At 49.5% G+C, this 22,401-nt stretch overlaps 1 protein-coding gene and 1 long non-coding RNA gene across 4 annotated transcripts in view; one reads left to right on the top strand and one right to left on the bottom strand.

Moving 5' to 3' along the window:
- Positions 1–18,408, top strand: part of THBS3 (thrombospondin 3) — a 56,053-nt gene extending 37,645 nt beyond the window's left edge. For all 3 annotated transcript variants that reach the window (XM_077920661.1, XM_077920662.1, XM_077920660.1), the window contains exons 11-23: positions 1,232–1,384; positions 3,491–3,601; positions 4,454–4,561; positions 6,067–6,226; positions 6,875–6,993; positions 7,372–7,424; positions 8,025–8,218; positions 9,653–9,831; positions 10,214–10,262; positions 11,624–11,820; positions 14,055–14,227; positions 16,931–17,070; positions 17,999–18,408. In XM_077920661.1, the coding sequence (XP_077776787.1) occupies positions 1,232–1,384; positions 3,491–3,601; positions 4,454–4,561; positions 6,067–6,226; positions 6,875–6,993; positions 7,372–7,424; positions 8,025–8,218; positions 9,653–9,831; positions 10,214–10,262; positions 11,624–11,820; positions 14,055–14,227; positions 16,931–17,070; positions 17,999–18,054 (1,692 nt within the window). In that variant the 3' untranslated portion in view covers positions 18,055–18,408. The remainder of the gene's footprint in view (positions 1–1,231; positions 1,385–3,490; positions 3,602–4,453; positions 4,562–6,066; positions 6,227–6,874; positions 6,994–7,371; positions 7,425–8,024; positions 8,219–9,652; positions 9,832–10,213; positions 10,263–11,623; positions 11,821–14,054; positions 14,228–16,930; positions 17,071–17,998) is intronic.
- Positions 7,894–14,065, bottom strand: LOC144325873 (uncharacterized). The gene is made up of 2 exons (XR_013391045.1): positions 13,262–14,065; positions 7,894–10,320 (listed from the first exon to the last, which is right to left on the bottom strand). It is a non-coding gene; the product is annotated as an uncharacterized LOC144325873 (long non-coding RNA).
- Positions 18,409–22,401: the final 3,993 nt, after the last annotated feature.

Genomic DNA, 22,401 nt, shown 5'->3' with positions numbered 1-22,401 from the left:
ATCACAAGAGCACGGCAGCCATTTTGGTTCTTGCATTCTCATACAATTTCACACTGTGGCTTCCCCTCCTAAAAAAAGCACTTTTGGAGTGCGGCGCCCCAGAATGCATGTTTTTGGGTGCCGCACGAAGGTTGCGGCCACGAAAAAAGCATATTTTTTTTTGCTGGGGGCGAGAATCATGCCACAAAATCACATGAGATCAAGGCAACCAAAATGGCAACCGTTCTCTCACAGTAAAAAAATGGGATGTTCCAGTTTTTCTGTGACACTTGGGGGCATGCACATCTTGTATCCATCAGAACCTGTGCATTCAGGAGTGTGGGTCCAATTTTGCGCAGTTCCCTTCCAGCTGAAGTCAAACAGTCCCCTTCCCTGTTGAACTTCCAGCTGAGCAGGGCTTGTGAGGGGTGAGGCCGAGGGAGAGCCCTGAGAGCATCGGAGCCAACTCCTAGGGGCCGAGGTCCCTTCGCCCCCAAAGTTGATGGGCATTGTTATTTAAATAGTGTGTGCGTGCCACATTCATTATGCAAAAGGAGGGTTGCTGGAGGGGGGAGAGGCCACATTTGGCCCCTGGGCTCAGAGTTCCTCACCCCTGCTGTAAGGTAAACTATTGATGATCCCTCATATTGGAGGCTGAGAAAGAGCGGCTTGCCTAAGGCTGCTTAAGTGGGTTTGTGGGACTGGCTCTGAAGATTCCTTTGTTCCTATTTGAACTACAGTGGTACCTCGGGTTAAGAACTTAATTCGTTCTGGAGGTCCGTTCTTAACCTGAAACTGTACTTAACCTGAAGCACCACTTTAGCTAATGGGGCCTCCCGCTGCTGCTGCGCCGCTGGAGCACGATTTCTGTTCTCATCCTGAAGCAAAGTTCTTAACCCGAGGTACTATTTCTGGGTTAGTGGAGTCTGTAACCTGAAGCGTATGTAACCTGAGGTACCACTGTAGTCCTTTAAAACCACGAGGACTGGAATCTTGGTTTCTTTTTGGGTGCAGGACTGTGGCTCAGTGGGAGAGCACCCTCCTTGCATGCAGAAAAGGTCCCAGGTTCAATCCCCAACATATCCAGGTAGGGCTGGGGATATCTGCCCCCTCTTGCTTGGAATCCTGGACAGCTGCTGCCAGTCAGTGTTGACACTACTGAGTTAGATGGACCAACAGTGTTCCACGTTTCTGCAAAAAAACCAACACACACAAAAACCACATTTCCTTTTCGTTTTGTTTCCCTTGGTAGGGATCCTACAAATGTGGGCCTTGCAAGTCGGGTTTTGTGGGGAACCAGAACGGGAGCTGCACCCCGCAGAAGACCTGCCAGAGCCCCAGCCACAACCCCTGCGACATCAATGGATACTGCCTCTTCGAACGCAACGGGGACGTTTCCTGCGCGGTGAGGCAAAATTGGGGCGAATGCATTTAGGGGTGCCATATTGTTGAGCTTTTTTTGCCAAATTTGAAAATGATGTTTTTGAGCTATCTCCAAAACCACATTTCTTGTGATTTCCCCTGGACACTGCTTCCTAATGCAGTATTCTGGGTGTATGGCAACTCTACGTACATTTAAAGTGCTATGATGCTAGTTTAAACAGGCATGGCTTCCCCCAAAGAATTCTGGGAAATGTACTTTGTTACGTGAGCTGTGAGTTGTTTGTTGTTGTTTAGTCGTTTAGTCGTGTCCGACTCTTCGTCACCCCCTGGACCAGAGCACGCCAGGCACTTCTGTCTTCCACTGCCTCCCGCAGTTTGGTCAAACTCATGCTGGTAGCTTCGAGAACACTGTCCCACCATCTCGTCCTCTGTCGTCCCCTTCTCCTTGTGCCCTCCATCTTTCCCAGCATCAGGGTCTTTTCCAGGGAGTCTTCTCTTCTCATGAGGTGGCCAAAGTCTTGGAGCCTCATCTTCAGGATCTGTCCTTCCAGTGAGCACTCAGGGCTGATTTCCTTCAGAATGGAGAGGTTTGATCTTCTTGCAGTCCATGGGACTTTCAAGAGTTGTTAGGAAGTCCCTATTCCCCTCACAGAACTACAAATACCAGCATTCCCTGAGAAGAAGGATTGTGTGTTAAACCACTCTGGGAATTGTAGCCCAGTGAAGGGAATAGGAATACAACTCTCAGCAACCTTAACAAACTTCACCTCCCAGAATTCTCTGCGGGATGCCATGGTAGTTCAAAGGGTCATCCTTGTGCTTCAAATGTATGGTGTGGACTTGCAAGTTGCCCCTGCTTTCCATTGGCTCTGGCGCCACCTACTGTTGGCCTTCCATCTTGCCACCATTGCAAAGCGGCCGAGAGACTTCTCTCGCACAACACAAATCAGTCTGCCTCCTTTCCCCCAGCTCTGCAGTGTCTTTTTTTGTGTCGGAACTGATCCTGTGTTCATACAGATTTCATTCCATGGGCATCTACAGGGTTCCCCCCCGGGGGGGTCAGGGGACGAGGTGTGCGACAAAGTAAAAAACAGAAAAGGGGGAGCAGGCGAATTGTTTCTACCCCACCTCCAAATTAGAAGAATCCGTACATTTTATTTATCTACTTATTTACTGCAGTTATAGCCCACCTTTTCTCCAAGGGGGTCAAGGGGGCGGGTATACTTCTGTTTCTTATTTTAGCGTCACAACAACCCTGTGAGGCAGGTTAGGCTGGGAGTGAGGAATAATAATAATAATAATAATAATAATAATAATAATAATAATAATAATAATTTATTTATACCCCGCCCATCTGGCTGGGCTTCCCCAGCCACTCTGGGCGGCTTCCAACAAAATATTAGAATACAGTAATGCATCAAACATTAAAAGCTTCCCTGAACAGGGCTGCCTTCAGATGTCTTCTAAAAGTCTGGTAGTTGTTGTTCTCTTTGACATCTGGTGGGAGGGCGTTCCACAGGGCAGGTGCCACTACCAAGAAGGCCCTCTGCCTGGTTCCTTGTAACTTGGCTTCTCACAGTAAGGGAACCGCCAGAAGGCCCTCGGAGCTGGACCTCAGTGTCCGGGCTGGATGATGGGGGTGGAGACGCTCCTTCAGGTATACTGGGCCAAGGCCCTTTAGGGCTTTCAAGGTCAGCACCAACACTTTGAATTGTGCTCGGAAACGTACTGGGAGCCAATGTAGGTCTTTCAGGACCGGTGTTATGTGGTCTCGGCGGCCGCCCCCAGTCACCAGTCTAGCTGCCGCATTCTGGATTAGTTGTAGCTTCCGGGTCACCCAATGAGGTCACCCAATGAGCTTCATGACCTGGTAGGGATTTCTCAGGTCCCAGTCCTGCACTCTAACCACTGCACCACACTGCCTTTTTGCCTTGTACCTCAGGTTCTACGATTTCTAGAAGCTAGCTCTTCTTTTCAATGAAGGCTGAAATCGACAGATTATTATTATTCATATGAGGCGGGGGGCAAATGTCCCCATGCCCCCAACTTGCAGGCAGTCGGGGACATGGGGGCTGATACCTGTAGTACCAGTTGTTGCAAAAATATTGTTTCCTCTTTGGCTTCCCAGTGCAGCGTGGGTTGGGCCGGGAACGGCAATGTGTGCGGACGCGACACCGACATCGATGGCTACCCAGACGAGCCTTTGCCCTGCATTGATAACAACAAGCACTGCTCCAAGGTAAGATGTGGCGGCAGGAGGAACCAAAGGGCCTATCGATGGCTACTAGCCACGTTGGCTATACTCTGCCTCCACAGTCTGAGAGAGTAATGCTTCTGAATACCAGTTCCTGGAAACCACAGGAGGGGTGAGTGCTGTTATATGTGTCTTAAAGGTAAAGGGACCCCTGACCATTAGGTCCAGTCATGGCCGACTCTGGGGTTGCGGCACTCATCTCGCTTTATTGGCCAAGGGAGCCGGCGTACAGCTTCCGGGTCATGTGGCCAGCATGACTAAGCCGCTTCTGGCGAACCAGAGCAGCGCACGGAAACACCGTTTACCTTCCTGCTGGAGCAGTACCTCTTTATCTACTTGCACTTTGACGTGCTTTCGAACTGCTAGGTTGGCAGGAGCAGGGACCGAGCAACGGGAGCTCACCCCGTCACAGGGATTCGAACTGCCGACCTTCTGATCGGCAAGTCCTAGGCTCTGTGGTTTAACCCACAGCACCACCATATATATGTGTGTCTTATATATATATTTAATCAAAGTATTACTCTCCTGACATATCTTCCTATATACATAAAAATGTAAGCCTGTCGTCATGCAGCTGCTGTTGGAGAATTAAAACCCCATTTAAATCATCCCTTTGTTCAGAAACACGAGGACTGAAATCATAGAATTATGTTTTAAGGGAAAAGCTATAGCTCAGGGGGTAGAGTTTGTGCTATGTGTGCAGGATGTGGCAGGTTTGGTCCCCGGCATCTCCACCGAGGACTGGGGAAAACGTATGTCGGAAACCCTGAACAGTCGCAGCCGGTTAGGGATTTCTTCTGACTTGCCCCACCCTCCACCTTGCCCCGTTTCACGCAGGACAACTGCCGGCTCACGCCGAACTCGGGTCAAGAGGATGCTGACAACGATGGCATCGGGGACCAGTGTGACGACGACGCAGATGGCGATGGGATCAAGAACGTGGAGGTAGGCCCAAGCGCAACTTCCTACTCAGGCTGGATGTATCAGACAAGAGCGAGGGTAGGGGACCTTTTCTGGCCAAGGGCCACATTACACTCGTGGGCAACCTCCCAGGGGCCGCTTACCAAGCTGGGTGCAGCCAGAGACACACTCCATCTTTCCATCTAGGCAAGCACAAGGTATTATCCCAGTCCAAGTACTTGTTCCAACTAGGTAGAACCACAGGGGATGGGCAGCTTTTAATGTTTAATAGACTATTGTATTTTAATATTTTGTTGGAAGCCTCCCAGAGGGGCTGGGGAAACCCAGCTAGATGGGCAGGGTATAAATTATTATTATTATTATTACCGTATTTTTTGCCCTATAGGACGCACTTTTTCCCCTCCAAAAATGAAGGGGAAATGTGTGTGCGTCCTATGGGGCGAATGCAAGCTTTCGTTGAAGCCTGGAGAGCGAGAGGGGTCGGTGCGCACCGACCCCTCATGCTCTCCAGGCTTTGCACACCTCTCCCCAAGCAGCGGGAGCTCAGCGCGTCCAGGCTTCGCGGACCTCTCTGCAAGCAGCGGGAGCGCTCCTGCTGCTTGAGGAGAGTTGCCTGCATGCTGAAGCCTGCGTGCGCTTAGCTCAGCGCGTCCAGGCTTCACACACCTCTCAGCAAGCAGCGGGAGCGCTCCCACTGCTTTTAGAGAGCTGCCTGTTTGGGGGCTGGGGTCGGGGGAAGCTTGAGCTTCCCCCACACCATCCCCGCGCCTGGGGGGAAAATAATTCTCCCCCCCCTTTATTTCCCCCCCAAAAAAACCTAGGTGCGCCTTATGGGACGGTGCGTCCTATAGGGCGAAAAATACGGTATTTATTGTGCAGAGGAAGGCTGGTGAAGGGTGTGGCCAGGGAAAAGGGAGTGTGGCTGGATCAGAGTACCATGCGTCAGACAGAGAGGGCAATTGGGCCCTTGGCCTGAGGCGTCCCATCCCTAGAAGCATTAAGGATATAGGCTCTTAGACCTTCTTATCCCATATACAACACTCCCCTATTTCTAGCCCCTTTGCAAAGGATCAGACCAGACACTGCAAAGTATGTTTAGAACGCTTTACTTACAGATTCAAGGTCTCAGTCATGCTTTGTTCCATGCAGCAGCAAGGATAACGCAGGCAAAATGCTCTTGGGTAGAAAATGCAGAATATAGTTCCAAACACATGCTGCAAACTTGGGAGCGAGCTCACACATGTCTGTCTTGGTGGACTGCATGATGAGAGGGGGGGGGGTAGAAAGTCTCCGTCTCCAGAGGAGAGGGGGTGTGACCTAGCTGAGTCTATCTAGCAATGCAACTCTGTGGTTGTTTACCCCCTTCATGCACTAACTAACAGCAACGCATAGTTATGTTTGACTGCAACCTTCCACAAAAGGAACATCAGGAAACGGGGCAGAAGAACCAGCATTGCAATCAGGAAAGCTCAGGCGATGTTCCCCATGTCTGAATTCACCTTTCTCTCTCTCTTGTGCCCTGGTCATAGGACAACTGCCGTCTCTTCCCCAATAAAGACCAGCAGAATTCAGACACGGATTCCTTTGGGGATGCTTGTGATAACTGCCCCAACGTACCCAACAATGACCAGAAGGACACAGACGGCAACGGGGAGGGGGACGCATGCGACAATGACATCGACGGTGACGGTGAGTGGAAGGGTAAAATTGTGGTAGAGTTCGTATGGCTGGCTTCGTCATACAGGTGGAGCCAGCACCCAGCAAAGCTAAGGACAGACGGATGGGTCTTCTTTCCATTCCATGCCCATTTTTTCATACATATAGTCATAGTTCTGTCCTGTCCTGTTTTCTGGGGTTTAAGAAATATGGAAGCCCTCCCCAAAAGGGGAAATAACACTTATTTATTTCCTTCAGGTCTTTGTACACCACCCTTTAGCCAAAAAAGGATCTCCTAGAGTGGTTTCCAAAGATCAATATTAAGATTGCAATCTAAGAAAACGCACAGCACGTGAGGAAAAGGGAATGGGAGGGAGGAGGAAAGGCCAAGCCCAGGCACAGGTTTCTCAGGTTATGGTTTTTATAACACATTTAATATGTCTGATAGGAGAAAACAAATTTAACAACCGGTACAGAAGCATGACGACACATGCTCTAAGGATGTTTGGTTTTTTAAATAATAATTTTAAAAAGCTATTGGGAAGCAATTCAACTTAATTAATTGTATCCTGGAGAGCTGCTGCCTGTCAGTGTAGACAATGCTAAGCTAGATGGACTCGGTTTAAGGCACTTTCCTGTGCTCCTATGAAACAGCCCCTTTCCCCCTCTCCCTTTCCGTAGGAATTCCCAATGGGCTTGACAATTGCCCCAAAGTGCCCAACCCGCTGCAGACGGATCGCGACGAAGACGGCGTGGGAGACGCCTGTGACAGTTGTCCTGAGATCAGTAACCCTACTCAGGTATGAGCCTTGTAACATCCTACAGTTCCCGGGATCCTTAGGCAGTGGTGTCCAAACTATTTTCAAAGAGGGCCGTGAGGGCCAACCAAACGGCCAACCAAAGTTGTTAACCTTTTTTTAGGATTGAAGTTGTTGAGGGTTTTTTTTTTAGGATTTTAACCCAGGAAATAAACTGCCACAGGGGCTGGATTAAACCGACCGGCAGACCGGATTGGGAACCCTAAACGGACTTTGGACATGCCTGCAGTTTAAGGGAAGCCATGGCGATTCAAATGACATCATCATGCTTTAAATGTGCGGTGAAGATGAGAGGGGCGTTTGCGTGTGACTCCAGGGATGCTCGTTTGCTTACTCACCTGAGGACATGCTCTCTTTCAGACAGATGCGGACAGCGACCTGGTGGGTGACGTCTGCGACACGAACGTGGACAGGTGAGGAAAAAGCAAAACGAAAACCCAAACCTAAAACCATCATCTCAGAATCTATAGGGATGATGCATAAATGCATCATCTCAGAATCTATAGGGATATTGTCTGTTTGTCCTTCTATGTATTCAGATACCTGTTAAGATATCATTACCAAATTTGGCAAGATGGCCCCTGATATCAAGGAGCAGGTTGGGGTCTATGTTTGGACCCCATTTTGAATCAATTTGGTATTTTGAATTCACTGCTATTTTCCCAGTGCTGTTTTTCTAGAAAAAGAGATACTTCGGCCCAGTATACCTGAAGGAACATCTCCACCCCGGTTGTTCAACCCAGACACTGAGGTCCACCTCCAAGGGCCTTCTGGCGGTTCCCTCCCTGCGAGAAGTGAGGTTGCAGGGAACCAGGCACAGGGCCTTATTGGTAGTGGCACCTGCCCTCAGATGTCAAGGAAATAAATAACTCTACAACTGAAGGCAGCACCGAAGATTTTAATGTTCTATGTTTTATCATGTTTCTCTATATACTGGAAGGCCGCTCAGAGTGGCTGGCGCAACCCAGTCAGATGGGCAGGTTACAAATAATAAAATTGTTGTTGTTGTTCAGTGATGGCGACGGTCACCAGGACACGAAAGACAACTGTGCAGAGATCCCCAACAGCTCCCAGCTCGATTCAGACAATGATGGGCTTGGAGATGAGTGTGACAATGATGACGACAACGACGGGATCCCCGATTATGTGCCCCCGGGCCCTGACAACTGCCGTCTCGTCCCTAATCCCAACCAGAAGGATTCTGATGGTGAGCGTGGGATAATTTAAAGTGGAAACCGCCCAGAATTCTTTATGTCAATGGCACCAGCCACAAAATGGCTGCTGCAGCATTGGGGGGGGGGGGAGGTATGGCACGACACAAAATGGATGCCCTGCTATGTGGCGTAGCACAAAATGGCTGCCGCACCTCAGAGAGCAAAAAAAAGAGACAGGACCACAAATTTTTGAGGGGATGTTGCCTCCATTCAGTGCGTGAAAAGGCACCTACATCCACCGCCGCTGGTCTCGCTCGCAGAAAGAAGCTCTTTACACCTCTCCTTTGTACAGAACAGAGACAACATCTGTTTACTGAGACCTTTTTGAGGCACCATAGGAGGAGGAGGAGTGTTTCACACTGGCGGTCCCCAGACTGCCTCCTTCTCAAAGAGTAGTGCCTTGAAGGGAGCACACAGAATTGCAGATGAAATTGGACTTATTGGACCTGTGGATGTGGCTAGACTCCAGCTCCCATCAACCCTGGCCAGCAGGGCCAATGGTCAGGGATGATGGGAGTTGTAGTGACATCTAGAGAGACACAGGTTCACCACCCATCTCAGATCCGACCTCACAGGGTTGTTGTGAGGATTGAAACAGAATATTGGGGAGGGGGAGAACCTTATACGCTACCCCAAACTAAGATTATTGCTCACTTCCCCACTCAGATCATGAACACCACAACCAAGGCAGGCCAGAGGTTGCAGGTCTTCAGCTCCTTCAGCCATCGGGGTTAATGGGAACTGTAGTCCAGCAACATCTGGGGCGATCCAGGCTCCCCACTCCTGTCCTAGACCAGTCATGCCCCAACCAATCAGGAATCCCATATCCAATGCACTTAAAGGTAAAGGGACCCCTGACCATTAGGCCCAGTCGCAGACGACTCTGGGGTTGCGGCGCTCATCTCGCTTTATTGGCTGAGGAAGGCGGCATACAGTTTCTGGGTCATGTGGCCAGCATGACTAAGCCGCTTCTGGCGAACCAGAGCAGTGCACGGAAATGCCGTTTACCTTCCTGCCAGAGTGGTACCTACTTATCTACTTGCACTTTGAGGTGCTTTTGAACTGCTAGGTTGGCAGAAGCAGGGACCGAGCAACGGGAGCTCACCCCGTCGCAGGGATTCGAACCACCGACCTTCTGATCGGCAAGCCCTAGGCTCTGTGGTTTAACCCACAGTGCCACCCGCGTCCCTTATCCAATGCACTTACAGAGGTATAAAGCAGGGATGGGGAACCCCTGGCCCTCCAGGTGTTGTTGGACACCAATTCCCATCAGCCCCAGCCAGCAGGACCAGTGTTCAGGGATGATGGGGGATGTAGTCCATCTGGAGGACCACACTTCCCCCACGCCTGATAGGTATGAATATGGCGAAACATCTTCCAACGTGCTTTAGTGGCTGGGCCTTCACCGTCCTTTGCTCTTCGCGCAGGCAATGGCGTAGGGGATGTGTGCGAGGAGGACTTTGACAACGACACAGTGGCTGACCCGCTAGATGTCTGCCCGGAGAGCTCCGAGGTGACGCTGACCGACTTCCGTGCCTACCAGACGGTCATCCTGGATCCCGAGGGCGACGCCCAGATCGATCCCAATTGGGTGGTTCTCAATCAGGTACGGCAAAGGAGCCGGGAAGACGCCACAGGCTTCGGAGGCAGAAAAAACCCAATTGGTTCCATGGGCAAAAGGGGGAAGGGTCAATAAATCTTGGTGCATATTGGTGAGCCAATGGGTAGAGAAGACCTTAGTCTTTGCACAGTGCAGGATAAGCCCCCGTTGAAAAACTTCAAAGGCCTTTGGGGTTCATTGGGGACGAGTAGATAAGTGCCACAGGGACACAGGAAGATGCCCTCTACCGAATCTGGTCTTTAAAGGGCTCTAAGCACTGAGCTATGGCCCTTCTCTCGGTGCTTGGTTGCTAGATGCAAAACCCCAGGGGTCAGTCTTTGCTTATACTCGACCGTTTTCTTCTCTCTCTTTTCTTCCCAACCTCCAGGGCATGGAGATTGTACAGACGATGAACAGCGACCCAGGCTTGGCTGTCGGTAAGAGGAATATACTGTATTTTTCGCTCCATAAGGCGCACCGGACCATAAGGCACACCTAGAGGGGGAAATCAAGAAAAAAATAATTATTTCCCCCTGGGAGAAGCACTGGCTGTCTTGGCTTCCTCTTTAGCCGCGTGCAACCTCTCCAGCTGGGAGAGGCTGCGCGCGGCTATGGCAATTCCCCCCACCTCCCGCAAAAGCCCACAGTACCCTTTAAGGAGCGCGCAGCTCCTGCGGGCTTTACTACGAGGAGGGAGACTGGTCTCGTCAGTCCCTTCTCCCTCCTGGGGAAAAACCCACAAGAGCCATGCGGAGCTTGTGTGCAGCTCTTGGGGGCTTTTCCTGCCTGCCTCCCCCCTGCATTTGCTCCATAAGACGCACACACATTTCCCCTTACTCTTTAGGAGGGAGTTACACATAGGTAGCCGTGTTGGTCTGCCATAGTCAAAACAAAAAAAATTCCTTCCAGTAGCACCTTAAAGACCAACTAAGTTAGTGACCATGGAGAGACCTGGTCTGAACAAAGACATTGGATTCTTATCTCATTATACATAACAAAGCCATTTTTCACCTTCTCACCCCTTGCTTTTTCCTGTAAGACCTATTGCAGTCGTTAAGAGTCGTCAACAGGCTCATCACAGCTATCTGCCAATCACCCATTCCCACCACCCTTCTGAGTAATACCCCTCCCCACCTTCTCACTATATAGAAGGATCTGGCAACTTCTGTTTCAGTGTATCTGAAGAAGTGTGCATGCACACGAAAGCTCATACCAAGAACTAACTTAGTTGGTCATTAAGGTGCTACTGGAAGGAATTTTTTTCTTTAGGAGGGAAAAAGTGTGTCTTATGGAGCGAAAAATACGGTAAACATACTCGGCCGCCAGTGATTCTTTGCTGCACTCAAACTGCACAGTTAAAGCACTACAAAACTGTTTGAAACTGTTGTGGCTCCCACCCAATAATTCTGGGGCCTGTGATTTGTTAAGGGTGCCAAGGGAGAGGAGACCCCGCTATTCCCCTCGCAGAGCTACAATTCCCAGAGTGGTTTAACAACCAATCCCTCTGCCCAGAGAACTCTGGGAATTGTAGCTCTTTGAGGGAAATGGGGAGTCTCCTAACAGTTCTCAGCACTCTTCACAAACGATAGTTCCCAGAATCCTTTGGGGGAAGCCATGACTGTTCGAAGCGATATCATGGCGCTTGAAGCCTATGGTCTGAGTGTGGCATAGCAACTGTTCTTGAGGGTTTCAAGCAAGCAGAGAAAAATATTTCCCATCGCCTGTGCCCACCAGTCCCTTCCTCTATTTTGGCAAGACAACCACTAACTCTTTCCTCCTCTCTCTAACCATGGGGCAGGGTACACAGCCTTCAACGGGGTGGACTTTGAAGGCACCTTCCACGTCAACACCATCACTGATGACGACTACGCTGGCTTCATCTTCGCCTACCAGGACAGCGCCAGTTTCTACGTGGTCATGTGGAAGCAGACGGAGCAGACCTACTGGCAGGCTACGCCCTTCCGCGCCACGGCTGAGCCGAGCTTGCAGCTCAAAGTGAGTGCCATACTCTCCAAGTGTTCCTATTTTCCAGGGACAGTCCCAGAATTACGAAAGCCACCACGGCTTCTCATTTGATCCTGAAATGCCCAGGATTATGCTACCTTCTGAGATTATAAGTGATCTTAATCATTACTTTATACAGTGGTACCTCAGGTTACATGCGCTTCAGGTTACATACGCTTCAGGTTACAGATTCCGCTAACCCAGAAATAGTACCTCGGGTTAAGAACTTTACTTAGGATGAGAACAGAAATCGTGCTCCAGCGGAACAGCGGCAGCGGGAGGCCCCACTAGCTAAAGTGGTGCTTCAGGTTAAGAACTTTGCTTCAGGATGAGAACAGAAATCGTGCTCCGGCAGCACAGCGGCAGCGGGAGGCCCCATTACCTAAAGTGGTGCTTCAGGTTAAGAACAGTTTCAGGTTAAGAACAGACCTCCAGAACGAATTAAGTTCTTAACCCGAGGTACCGCTGTATAATTATACAATAATGATAACTAAGGAGACATAATAATAATCAAGGTGGATGTTGCCTATTAACATTAAGCATTTATTTATATGCTAGTTTGTTTCTTTATATAACATCAGCTCATTTTTATTTATTCCTATTCCTTCATTGTCAATACATTGCTGTTCATTAAATTAAGTAACCTTTAATATTTGCTATTAGCTAATAAATTCTGATCACGCACTTCCGTCAAGAGCTGACCTCCTCAAGTTTAGGGTTTGAAGCGAAGGCTGATAGATTTTTTAAAAAATTATTAATGTTTTATTGATTATTCATTCACCCTTCTTTCCAAAGCTCAGCTGTTCAAGCTGAGATTTCGAAATGAACGCCGATCCATCTAAATTTAGTCAATGAACAACTCACATGTTTCATGAAGAAACCAGCCCTTCTGGCAGGGAGCCTGGGATGCTATACATGCCTCCGCTTGCAATAAAATTATGCTCACGACGACCCTGTGAGGGAGGTCATGTGGCGATGCATAGCCCACTGAGCAAGTGACTTGTAGAGGGGCAGGAAGAGGGCAGGGCTGCCCTGGGCAGGAAGAAAGGTGAATGTCAAGGAATCAACTCTGAGTGGGACACATAGAATTACAGAGTTGGAAGGGAGCTCATAGATCACCTCGTCCACCCTCCAGCATTCAGCGAGGCCTCATCTGTATTATACAGTCTATGGCAGTATATCACTTTAATATAATAGTTTAATATACTTTAATATTTGTTAAGGGTGGTGAGAATTGTTAGGAGAGACCCCTCCCCCTCCCACAAAGAACCCTTTAATTTGGTTTTTCAGATTGAAATTTTACAATCACATGTGCAACATACAACATAAAAACAAGATTTCAAGGAATCTCCTGGACTTCCCTCCTCCCCTTTGTGGCTCCTATTGTTAATCATTCCCGGCTGCATTTTTTATGATAATCCAAATCTTTTACCTCTCCATTGTGTCCAAAATGATATATCGATGGTATCTAACACCAAGTAAACAGGCAAAAATGTATAAATCTAAATCAAACAAATGCTGGAAATGTAAAGAGAAAGAAGGTTATTTTTATCATATGTGGTGGTCTTGTAGTAAGGTTAAAACTTACTGGGAAATGATATATAATGAATTGAAAAGGATGTTCAAAATAACTTTTATGAAAAACACCAAACCAGAAGATTTTTTTTGGGAATTATAGGGACAGAACTACCTAAATTGTATAACATTCACCATTAAACTACCGGTGATATTCCAATCCTACTAACGGTTTTAACTGTTTAAGATAAGTTATAAATTTCCCCCATTCCTTATTAAAATTTTGATCTTCCTGATTTCTGATTTTCCAGTCATTTTAGCCATTTCTGCATAATCCATCAATTTCATCTGGGGACTGCAGTGTTGAGACTTGCTGGAAGACCTCCATTTCCCTTCCAGAGCTACGGAGTGGTTTAACAACCGATCCTTCTTCCCGGGGAGCTCTTGGGAATTGTAACTTTGTAAGGGCAACAGGGAGGTCTCCCAGCCACTCTCAGCAGCCTTAATGAACTACAGCTCCCAGAATTCTCTGCAGGGAGGGCTGGCACGGCTGTTTAAAGTGGTATCATAGCGCTTCAAAGGTATGGTGCGAACGAGGCTTGCCGAAGCAGAAACTAGCTTGGCTTCTGCAAGGCCTGATCCTGTCTCTCCTGGCTGAAACGATGAGTGCTGTTTCTCCTACTCCCCACAACCCCTCTCCTCGCTGGCAGGCGGTGAAGTCTAGCACCGGTCCTGGAGAATACCTGCGGAACGCCTTGTGGCACACGGGCCACACCCCCGACCACGTCCGCCTGCTCTGGAAGGACCCCCGCAATGTGGGCTGGAAGGACAAGACCTCTTACCGCTTGCGGCTCCTCCATCGGCCCCAAGTGGGCTACATCAGGTGAGGTGTGGGGCTGCGGCGGTTGCTTCAGCGGTGAGGGGGCAGGTTGACGAGGGCAGTTTCATGACGGGAACAGCCAAGCACCCTTCTGAAATTATGCTACCTTCTGAGAATATAAGTCACCTTAATCATTATCTTATATAATTAGGCAATAATGAAAACGAAGGAGGCATAATAATAGTCAAGGTGGACGTTGCCTCCTAACCTCAAGCATTTATTTATTTATTTATTTATTTATTTATTTATTTATTTATTTATTTATTTGCTATTCCTTCTTGACTTATCATTGTCAATGCATTACTGTTAATTAAATTAAGTAACGGAAGTGTGTGATCAGAATTTATTAGCTAGCTAGTAATAGTAATAAATATTAAAAGGGACATGGGTGGCGCTGTGGGTTAAACCACAGAGCCTAGGACTTGCCGATCAGAAGGTTGGCGGTTCGAATCCCGCAACGGGGTGAGCTCCCGTTGCTCGGTCCCTGCTCCTGCCGACCTAGCAGTTCGAAAGCACGTCAAAGTGCAAGTAGATAAATAGCTACCGCTCTGGCGGGAAGGTAAACGGCGTTTCCATGCACTGCTCTGGTTTCGCCAGAAGCGGCTTAGTCATGCTGGGCACATGACCCGGAAGCTGTACGCCGGCTCCCTCCGCCAGTAAAGCGAGATGAGCGCTGCAACCCCAGAGTCGGGCACGACTGGACCTAATGGTCAGGGGTCCCTTTACCTATGTTCAGCATAAACTCATTCCAAATGTCATTATATTTGTCCAAACAAAGTCTGCATCTATAAGCAATCCATTCATATATTGCAAGTGTTGTTTAATATGTTAAAAGTACATCTCAGCCTTCCTTGAGCTTGTGCGGTTTGGCTCACTCGCTCGACCTCTCTAGAGTGGCAAAGGATAATTTGTAGATTGAAGGAGGAGGGACTATGAGTCTGTTGGATTGAGTGTGAGCGGGAGACAGAAAAAAGGCCGGGGGGGGGGGTTTGAATACTTCTCTTTCCCCCTTTCCCCGCCACCACCAGCCTCCCCTCTCCCAGCTGGCGTAGAGGCTGAGCCATTCCTTGTTTAACAATGTGGCCGGTCCTCTCTGTCTGTGTGTGTGTGTAAAGGGGGGGTGGCTCATTCCACTGGGAACGAGTTCACCCCCACCCTCTCCACTCCCTTCCCCAAGAACCATTCACTGGATGGGCCCCAAGGCCCATTGTCTGGTTCACCATGGCAACCCGAGTCTGGGTGGAATGCTTTTGGCCCTCAGTAGACCTTTTTAAAATGCAAAAAAAAAAGGGAGAAAAGAAGTCTGGACAATGGGGAAAGGTGGCGGGGGGCAATCCTGCGGAGAATAGGGCAGAGCGGGAGTAGGAATGAAGCCTGGGAACTTTCTCTCCCCCCTCCTTTGCGGAAAGAGCAGGAGAAGAGTGGGGGGGGGGACATCTCCCCATCTCTCCACTGCAACTCCACCACCCAGCCTGTGCCCCCCACACACACACCTTGAACCGGACTAGATCCCTAGATCTCCGTAGACCCTCAAAACATGCCAACTTTTGACAAGAGGCAAAGAGGCCTTACGATGGCTTGCGCGGTTATGGTGGCTTGGAAGGAACATGTCCCCTAATGTCCTTCGGACGTTCTGGGCACTTCAGAGTAGCGCTGTCTTTACTCAGAGTAAAGGGTCCAGCTTTGGTTATGTTTCTGAATGCCGGCCATTGGGATCCACAGAAGACGAAGGCGCTCTTGTGCTCAGGTGCTGCTGAGTTCAGTCTGCCGATTTTGCTGTTTCCAAAACAACGCGTGAAACGAAACCAAGCCACCCCGTGAAATTCCCCTGAATTTTGCAATGCTGTCCCCCAGCCAAATACCAGGAACGAGAACGAATATACAGTGGTACCTCGGTTTTTGAAAACTGAAAACGGAAGCCTCAATACGGAAAACTCAGAAAGGAAGCCACGTTTCCTGTCTGACTTCCAAGGTGCGTTTGAAAACCGAGGAGCTTACTTCCAGGTTTTCGGCGTTTGAGTTCCAAAACGTTGGACTACGGAGGCGTTTGAAAAACGAGGTATCACTGTACTGTGGTAAATAGGGACCTGCCTTGTTTCTGTGACAGCAAGTTGTTTTAAACTGTTTCTAATATTGTGTTTTAACATGCCCTGGGACCTTAGAATTAAGGGCGGGTCACCCTGAAATGGGGACAACCTGAAGTGGCGGCCTCACCATTCTCTATACGGGACATATTGCTTCTGTTATAAGCAGTTTTTACCCCTCTCTCCATTTGGAAAGGGCCCCAGAGCAGCCTGTGTGAGATTGATAAAAGTAAGGAATTCCCTGACCCTTAGGCTTGCAATGTGAAAGGTGCAACACAAAAGGAGAAGGGGCTGAGGAGGGAAGAGGAAAACTCCAGGTGCCAGTCCTTACGATAGCCGAGCCCAAAGGTGGAGTGGGTCTTCCATCCAGTCTTTCTCAATATTTAGCAGCTGGGAGGGATGGGCTGTTGCAAGATAAGAGCTGAGGAAGGCTCAGGGTTGTCTGAGACAGGGCCGACTATCCCAGTCCACTCATGGGCTTTGCGACCTTCCCTGCTTCAAAACCATCCTTGCAGGTCGGCTGCCATTCATCTACCTTCTTTTTTTCTCCTGATCATCGTGACACCCCCCCCCCAACAAGGACTTTCCACGCACCTGACCCCCTCCTGTCTCCCCCCCACAGGGTGCTGCTATACGAGGGACCCCAGCTGGTGGCCGACTCGGGCGTCATCATCGACACGACGATGCGAGGGGGCCGCTTGGGGGTGTTTTGCTTCTCCCAGGAGAACATCATCTGGTCCAACCTGCAGTATCGCTGCAACGGTCAGCTGTGGGACAATTTGGGCTGGTTCAAAGCAGGGCTTCGCTCACCTGAGCTAGGCCTCATTCTTCTAGACCCGGGGGGGGGGGGGGTGGGATTTCCATGGAGGTCTTTCCCACCAGATCAAATAGTTGAGCCTGTTCTGGGGGAAATGACAGGATGTTTATATCACCGAGGTTGAAATTCTATATACTAGGTGGAGACAAAGGCAGAATTTGATTCAGTTTGCATTTAAAGCCGTGCTTCGCTGAATTTTGCAATGCAGTTATCCAACTGGTGCTTACCAAGAAATGCACGTTAGGTAAAAGTATACATCAAAAATGAATATGTTGGTCCAAATAACATAGAACAGGGGTTTGTATTAGGAGAAATGGCTTGCATGATTGTGTACATTGATCAAAATGTGTTCCTCATGAGAAATTCACACTAAAATGCAGAAGACTTCCATGGGGATTAAACCCCCCCCCCCACAAAAAATCTGAATTTAACAATGAGAAGATGAAGAGCAACAGAATCAACAGATCCTTCCATCATCAGGGATTGGGGCCCTCCAGATGTTGATGAACTCCCAACGCCCATCAGCCCCATGATGATGGAAGTTGTAGTTCAGGAATATCTGGAGAACCACAGGGTTCTTCACCCCTTTCCTAGACCCGTGTCCCAACCTATCAGGGATCACACATTCAATACATTTACAGATGTCTAAAGCAGGGATGAGGAGCACGTGCCCCTCTAGATGAACTCCCGTCTCCCATCTCCCCTCACTGTTGGGCATGCTGGCTGGAGGCTGATGGGAGCTGGAGTGCAACAACATCTGGGAAGCCACCGATGTTCTCCAGAGCTCTGCTTTCCATAGGTCCAATACAAAACCTTGACTATGCTGTTTCCACTCTACCTAATGCGCTCTCTCTCCCCCCCTTCTTTCTGTAGATACCATCCCTGTGGACTTTGAGCCGTTCCGCCGGATCTTACTGGAAGGGGCTTGAACTAAGGTCATCCAAAGGGCTCAGCGCCCGTCCTAGAAGTGGGCATCATTTCAGACCCCCATACACAACACACACACACACACACACACACACACACAGACACACAATGGACTGGAAAACTAGCAGACCTCACCCCATAAGCTTCTGGAAACCCCCAGGAGTTTGCTGGCCGCAGTCTCTTCCGTGGGGACCTCAAGATTCCTTGGCTACAGGGACCAGCAAAGGGTTCTGGGCCAGCAAGGGCCCAGCCAATCAGAGAGGGTGGCGACAAAGCAAACTCCCACTATGTCCCGTCTTTTGCTGTCTTCATTTTGGGAAACGGTTTGTCCATAAAAGTTCTGGCTGTTTTTCTAACTTCTTGCTCCTCTTGTTGTTTGGTGAGGGCACTGGTGGGTGGGTGGGGTCCCAAATAGTAGAAGACTTAGTTTTCTCAGTGTTTCACCTTCAAAGGAATCGTCTTTCAGCGAGGGAATGAGGGAGCCAGATATTTAAACAGCTGCTTTATACCACTATGACATCCTTTTCTTTTCTGCACCCATAAAGAATTCTGGGTTGAGAAGTCTTTGTTAAAAGAAGCCTCACTTCCCCATTCGACCTCAGAGAGGACTAGAATCCCCAGAGTTTACTGGGAACCATAGAGAGTTGGAAGAGACCCCAAGGGTCATCTAGTCCAACCCCCTAAAACGCAGTGATCTTTTGCCCAACGTGGGGCTTGAACCCACTGAGATTAGAGCTTATGCTCTAACCGACTGAGCTATGCTTCGTGGATCAATAGCTGACCTTTATGTGGATCTTAATTTCACATATATGCCCATAGGTTGCTGACCTTGGGATTGTAGTGGATGGAATCGATCACTCCACTGTGAGGCAGCTACGAAAAGACAAAATTCAATGCTGGGGATTATTAGGAAAGGAATGAAACTACCGATATTGCGATGCTGTTATACAAATCTATGGTGCAGCTGCATTTGGATTATTGTGTAGGGTTCTGGTCAGGTCTCCTCCGAAAGGATATTGTAGAACGAGAAAAAGATTCAGAAAAGGGCAACCAAAATGCTCAAGGGACTTATGAGGAAAGATGGCAGCGTTTTTAGTTTAGAGAAAAGTAAGAGGGTGACATGACTGAAATTTATAAAATTAGGCACAAATGGAAAAGGGGATGGAGAACAGCTTTTCTCCCCCTGCTGCAGCCTTAGAGCTTGTGGGCATCCGGTGGAGATGACCGTTGAAAGATTTAGGACAGAGGAAACGAAGTTCTTCACAGAGCAGATGGATAAATGTGGATTAGACACATTCATGGAGGATCAAGCTATCAGCCACCAGACTCAATGGCTATGCTCTGCCTCCACTTTCAGAAACAGCATTTCTTTGGATAACAGTTCCTGGGAATCTGGGGAGGGCAGAATACTGTGGTGCTCAGGTCCGGTTTGTCCACAGTGAGAACCAGAAGCTGGACCAGAGGGGCCATTGACTCTTCTTACATTCTTATGAATTCTGCATCAGAGGCACTTTTGAGCACTAAGAAAAGCATTCCATATAAAAGTCGAAATTATTAGGAACAGAGGATGCTGTTTTGTATCACGTCAGCTCCATTTGGCCCAGTATTGTCCACACTGACGGACAGCAGCTGCCCGCCATTTCAGGCAGGGGAGTCTTGCCCCCGCTCTACCTGGAGACACTCCATCACTGAGCCATGTCCCTTCCCCAGGTATAATTAATACTATCACCACCCAGAGCCGTGAGGCACCTGAGGCAGACCCCAAAACAGCTCCCACTTCCCTGCCAGAGAAGGTGAGGGAAGATCTGCTTCAGCAACAAGGGAGAAGAAAGATCGACATTGGGATCTGCTGCCTCGGTGGAATCTGCCGCCTGAGGCGGTCGTCTTGCCAAACAAGTTTCCTTCTTGTCGCTAGAGAAGGAAGCCATGAGAAAGTTTGCACTTCTGGGATCCGACAGAAGCTCTCCGATTGAAAATGTGTGTCTCCGTCCTGCAGCTGTTGTTCTGGTGGCTCCCAAATCCCACAGTCACCTCTGTCTTGTCTCCAGGTCTCTGGCCTTTGGAAGGAGAGCCTGACTCGGTATCCCGAAAGGTCCTGGGTTAGGTGTGTCCCCATGGGGCACCCGTAGGTGAACCCAGGACAGCAGGAGGCCGGGACAAGTGCAATATTAGCAGGAGAACAAACAACACTGCACTGTGCCCCATTCCTCCCGCCAACCTGGAAAGAGGGACGCTTGCAGGCCTCTGGCGGAGCGAGTCACGGCTGCGTCACGGCCTAGGCTTCTCCCATGGGAGAGAGAGAGAGAGGACCAGGCTGCCGGTCCTGCGAAAAGAGTGGACAAATTTTTATCATGGGGGTCTCGGGCGATACCCACCTGCACCCTCTCGGATAAAGCCTCTCCAAGCCCCGTCCAGGTCCCCCCCACAAGCTGGCGTCGCAACTGGTGCTCTGGAGCTGGGCATTTGGTTAAATAATCACCCGCCCTGGCCAAGACACTCGGACGTTGCTGTGGCGACCAGTGTCCCGGCAACGGCCAAGTGAATGCTGCGCTCTTGCCGGCAGCGAGGAGCCTTGTTCGGTTGGGGGGCGCCCCGCTCCACCCACGCCGCAGAGAGGAGCCTGCAAGGCTCCCACGCACAGAACGGAGAGAGCCAGGAAACGGGACTCCTGGGAAGGCATTCTACCTGCTTCCGCAAACTAAAAAGAGAAAATGAATTCTCCAAAATAATAAAAAAACACCATTGATCACCTCTGGATCCCAGACTTGAGAAAGTTTTCAAATTTTGGAGGGTCACCACCTGTTGTGAGGGTGAAGAGAGGACCCCACTCCCTTGGCCTTGAGAGGAAAAATGGAAATAAGGGATCTTGCCCATCTTGCTGACGCTGAAAGACTCACCTGCTGCCTCTGTGGGCTAAGGGCAGAGGAGCGGCGAGGTCGTAAAGATGTGGCAACCCTGAGAAGCCCCCTGTTGGCGAGGATGGGCATTGTGCCCGCAGAAGGAGGGTTTTTGCTCCTTCAGGTCGATCTACTTGCCTTTGAAATGTGTGGCCGGAGAGCTTGTTTTGGGCAACCTCCCCAGCCTGGAAGGTGCCCGGTGCAGGACGAGAAGGGTCCTGACGCAGCTCAGTCCTTCCAGCCTGTTTGGCTGGGGCCCTGACCACGGCGTCGACTCTCTCGCAAAAAAGTTCGGGAGAGGGCTCTCCACCCCCCCCCCACTCCGCCTCCAACCTCGGCTCTTTAGCTACACAATGGAGCGGGCAGGGATGGGAGCGCCCAGCAACAATGGGCATGCATAGACTCCAGCGGCCCATTCAAGCAGCAAAAAGTGTCCTCTTAAAAGGGCAATGCGCAGAGCGGACCAGGGGGATGGGGACACAGCAGAGAGAGAGAGAGAGAGAGAGGAGGCCAGGAAATGGGTGGAAGCCCAACATCAGAATGCAAACACGGTCACTGCCAAGTTAAGAGTGCCTCTGGACATGTGCAAAGTTCTCTTTGCCTTTTGGAGCAGCTTCAGGCAACCCCTAAGTCGGGATGGGGGAACTTTCTCTTTTTTCTTTTTAGACCAAGGGAACTTTGGAACTCCCTGCCTAATGAAACCAGGCAGGCCCCTTCTCTGTACAGTGGTTCCTCGGGTTACATATGCTTCAGGTTACATACGCTTCAGGTTACAGACTCCACTAACCCAGAAATAGTGCTTCAGGTTAAGAACTTTGCTTCAGGACAAGAACAGAAATCAGGCTCCGGCAGCACGGCAGCAGCAGGAGGCCCCATTAGCTAAAGTGGTGCTTCAGGTTAAGAACAGTTTCAGGTTAAGAACGGACCTCCGGAACAAATTAAGTACTTAACCTGAGGTACCACTGTACTGTGCTTGACAGCTGCTAAAAACGCTTTTGTTTTGACAAGGCTACCCAAACGATGCGTGTTTTGATCTGTCTTTTGTCTGTGGGGTTTTAAAAAAAAACTTTTCAAAAGTTTTAAATTATGGCCGTTCTTTTTCCTTAGTGATAATTTTATTGTTTCATCTTTCTTCATCAACTGCTCTGAGGTTTTTGGCTTTGTTTTTACAGTCAAGCGGTGTATAGATTTTATGAAATAAATAACAGGGATATACGTTCCCTCCTAGGTGACCTTCCACACAAGCGGTGGGTGGGATCAAAGGCAGCAATAGATCTGTCTCTCGCCTTTTGCAATAGCAGGCTATATTCCAGGCACACACGAGTCCGAGGCTGCTCCACCCACTGCCCTGCTCTCCACGCAAGCTAGCAAGAGGGACAACCACAGCTCAGGGACCCACCTCAGCTCAGGGGGCGGAGCTGGGCCAGCGAGAGGCGTGGCCTCGCAGAGGGG

Source organism: Podarcis muralis, chromosome 16 (assembly GCF_964188315.1).
Source record: "Podarcis muralis chromosome 16, rPodMur119.hap1.1, whole genome shotgun sequence".
Classification (NCBI taxonomy): Eukaryota; Metazoa; Chordata; class Lepidosauria; order Squamata; family Lacertidae; genus Podarcis; species Podarcis muralis.
This window is presented reverse-complemented; position numbering and strand designations above follow the sequence as displayed.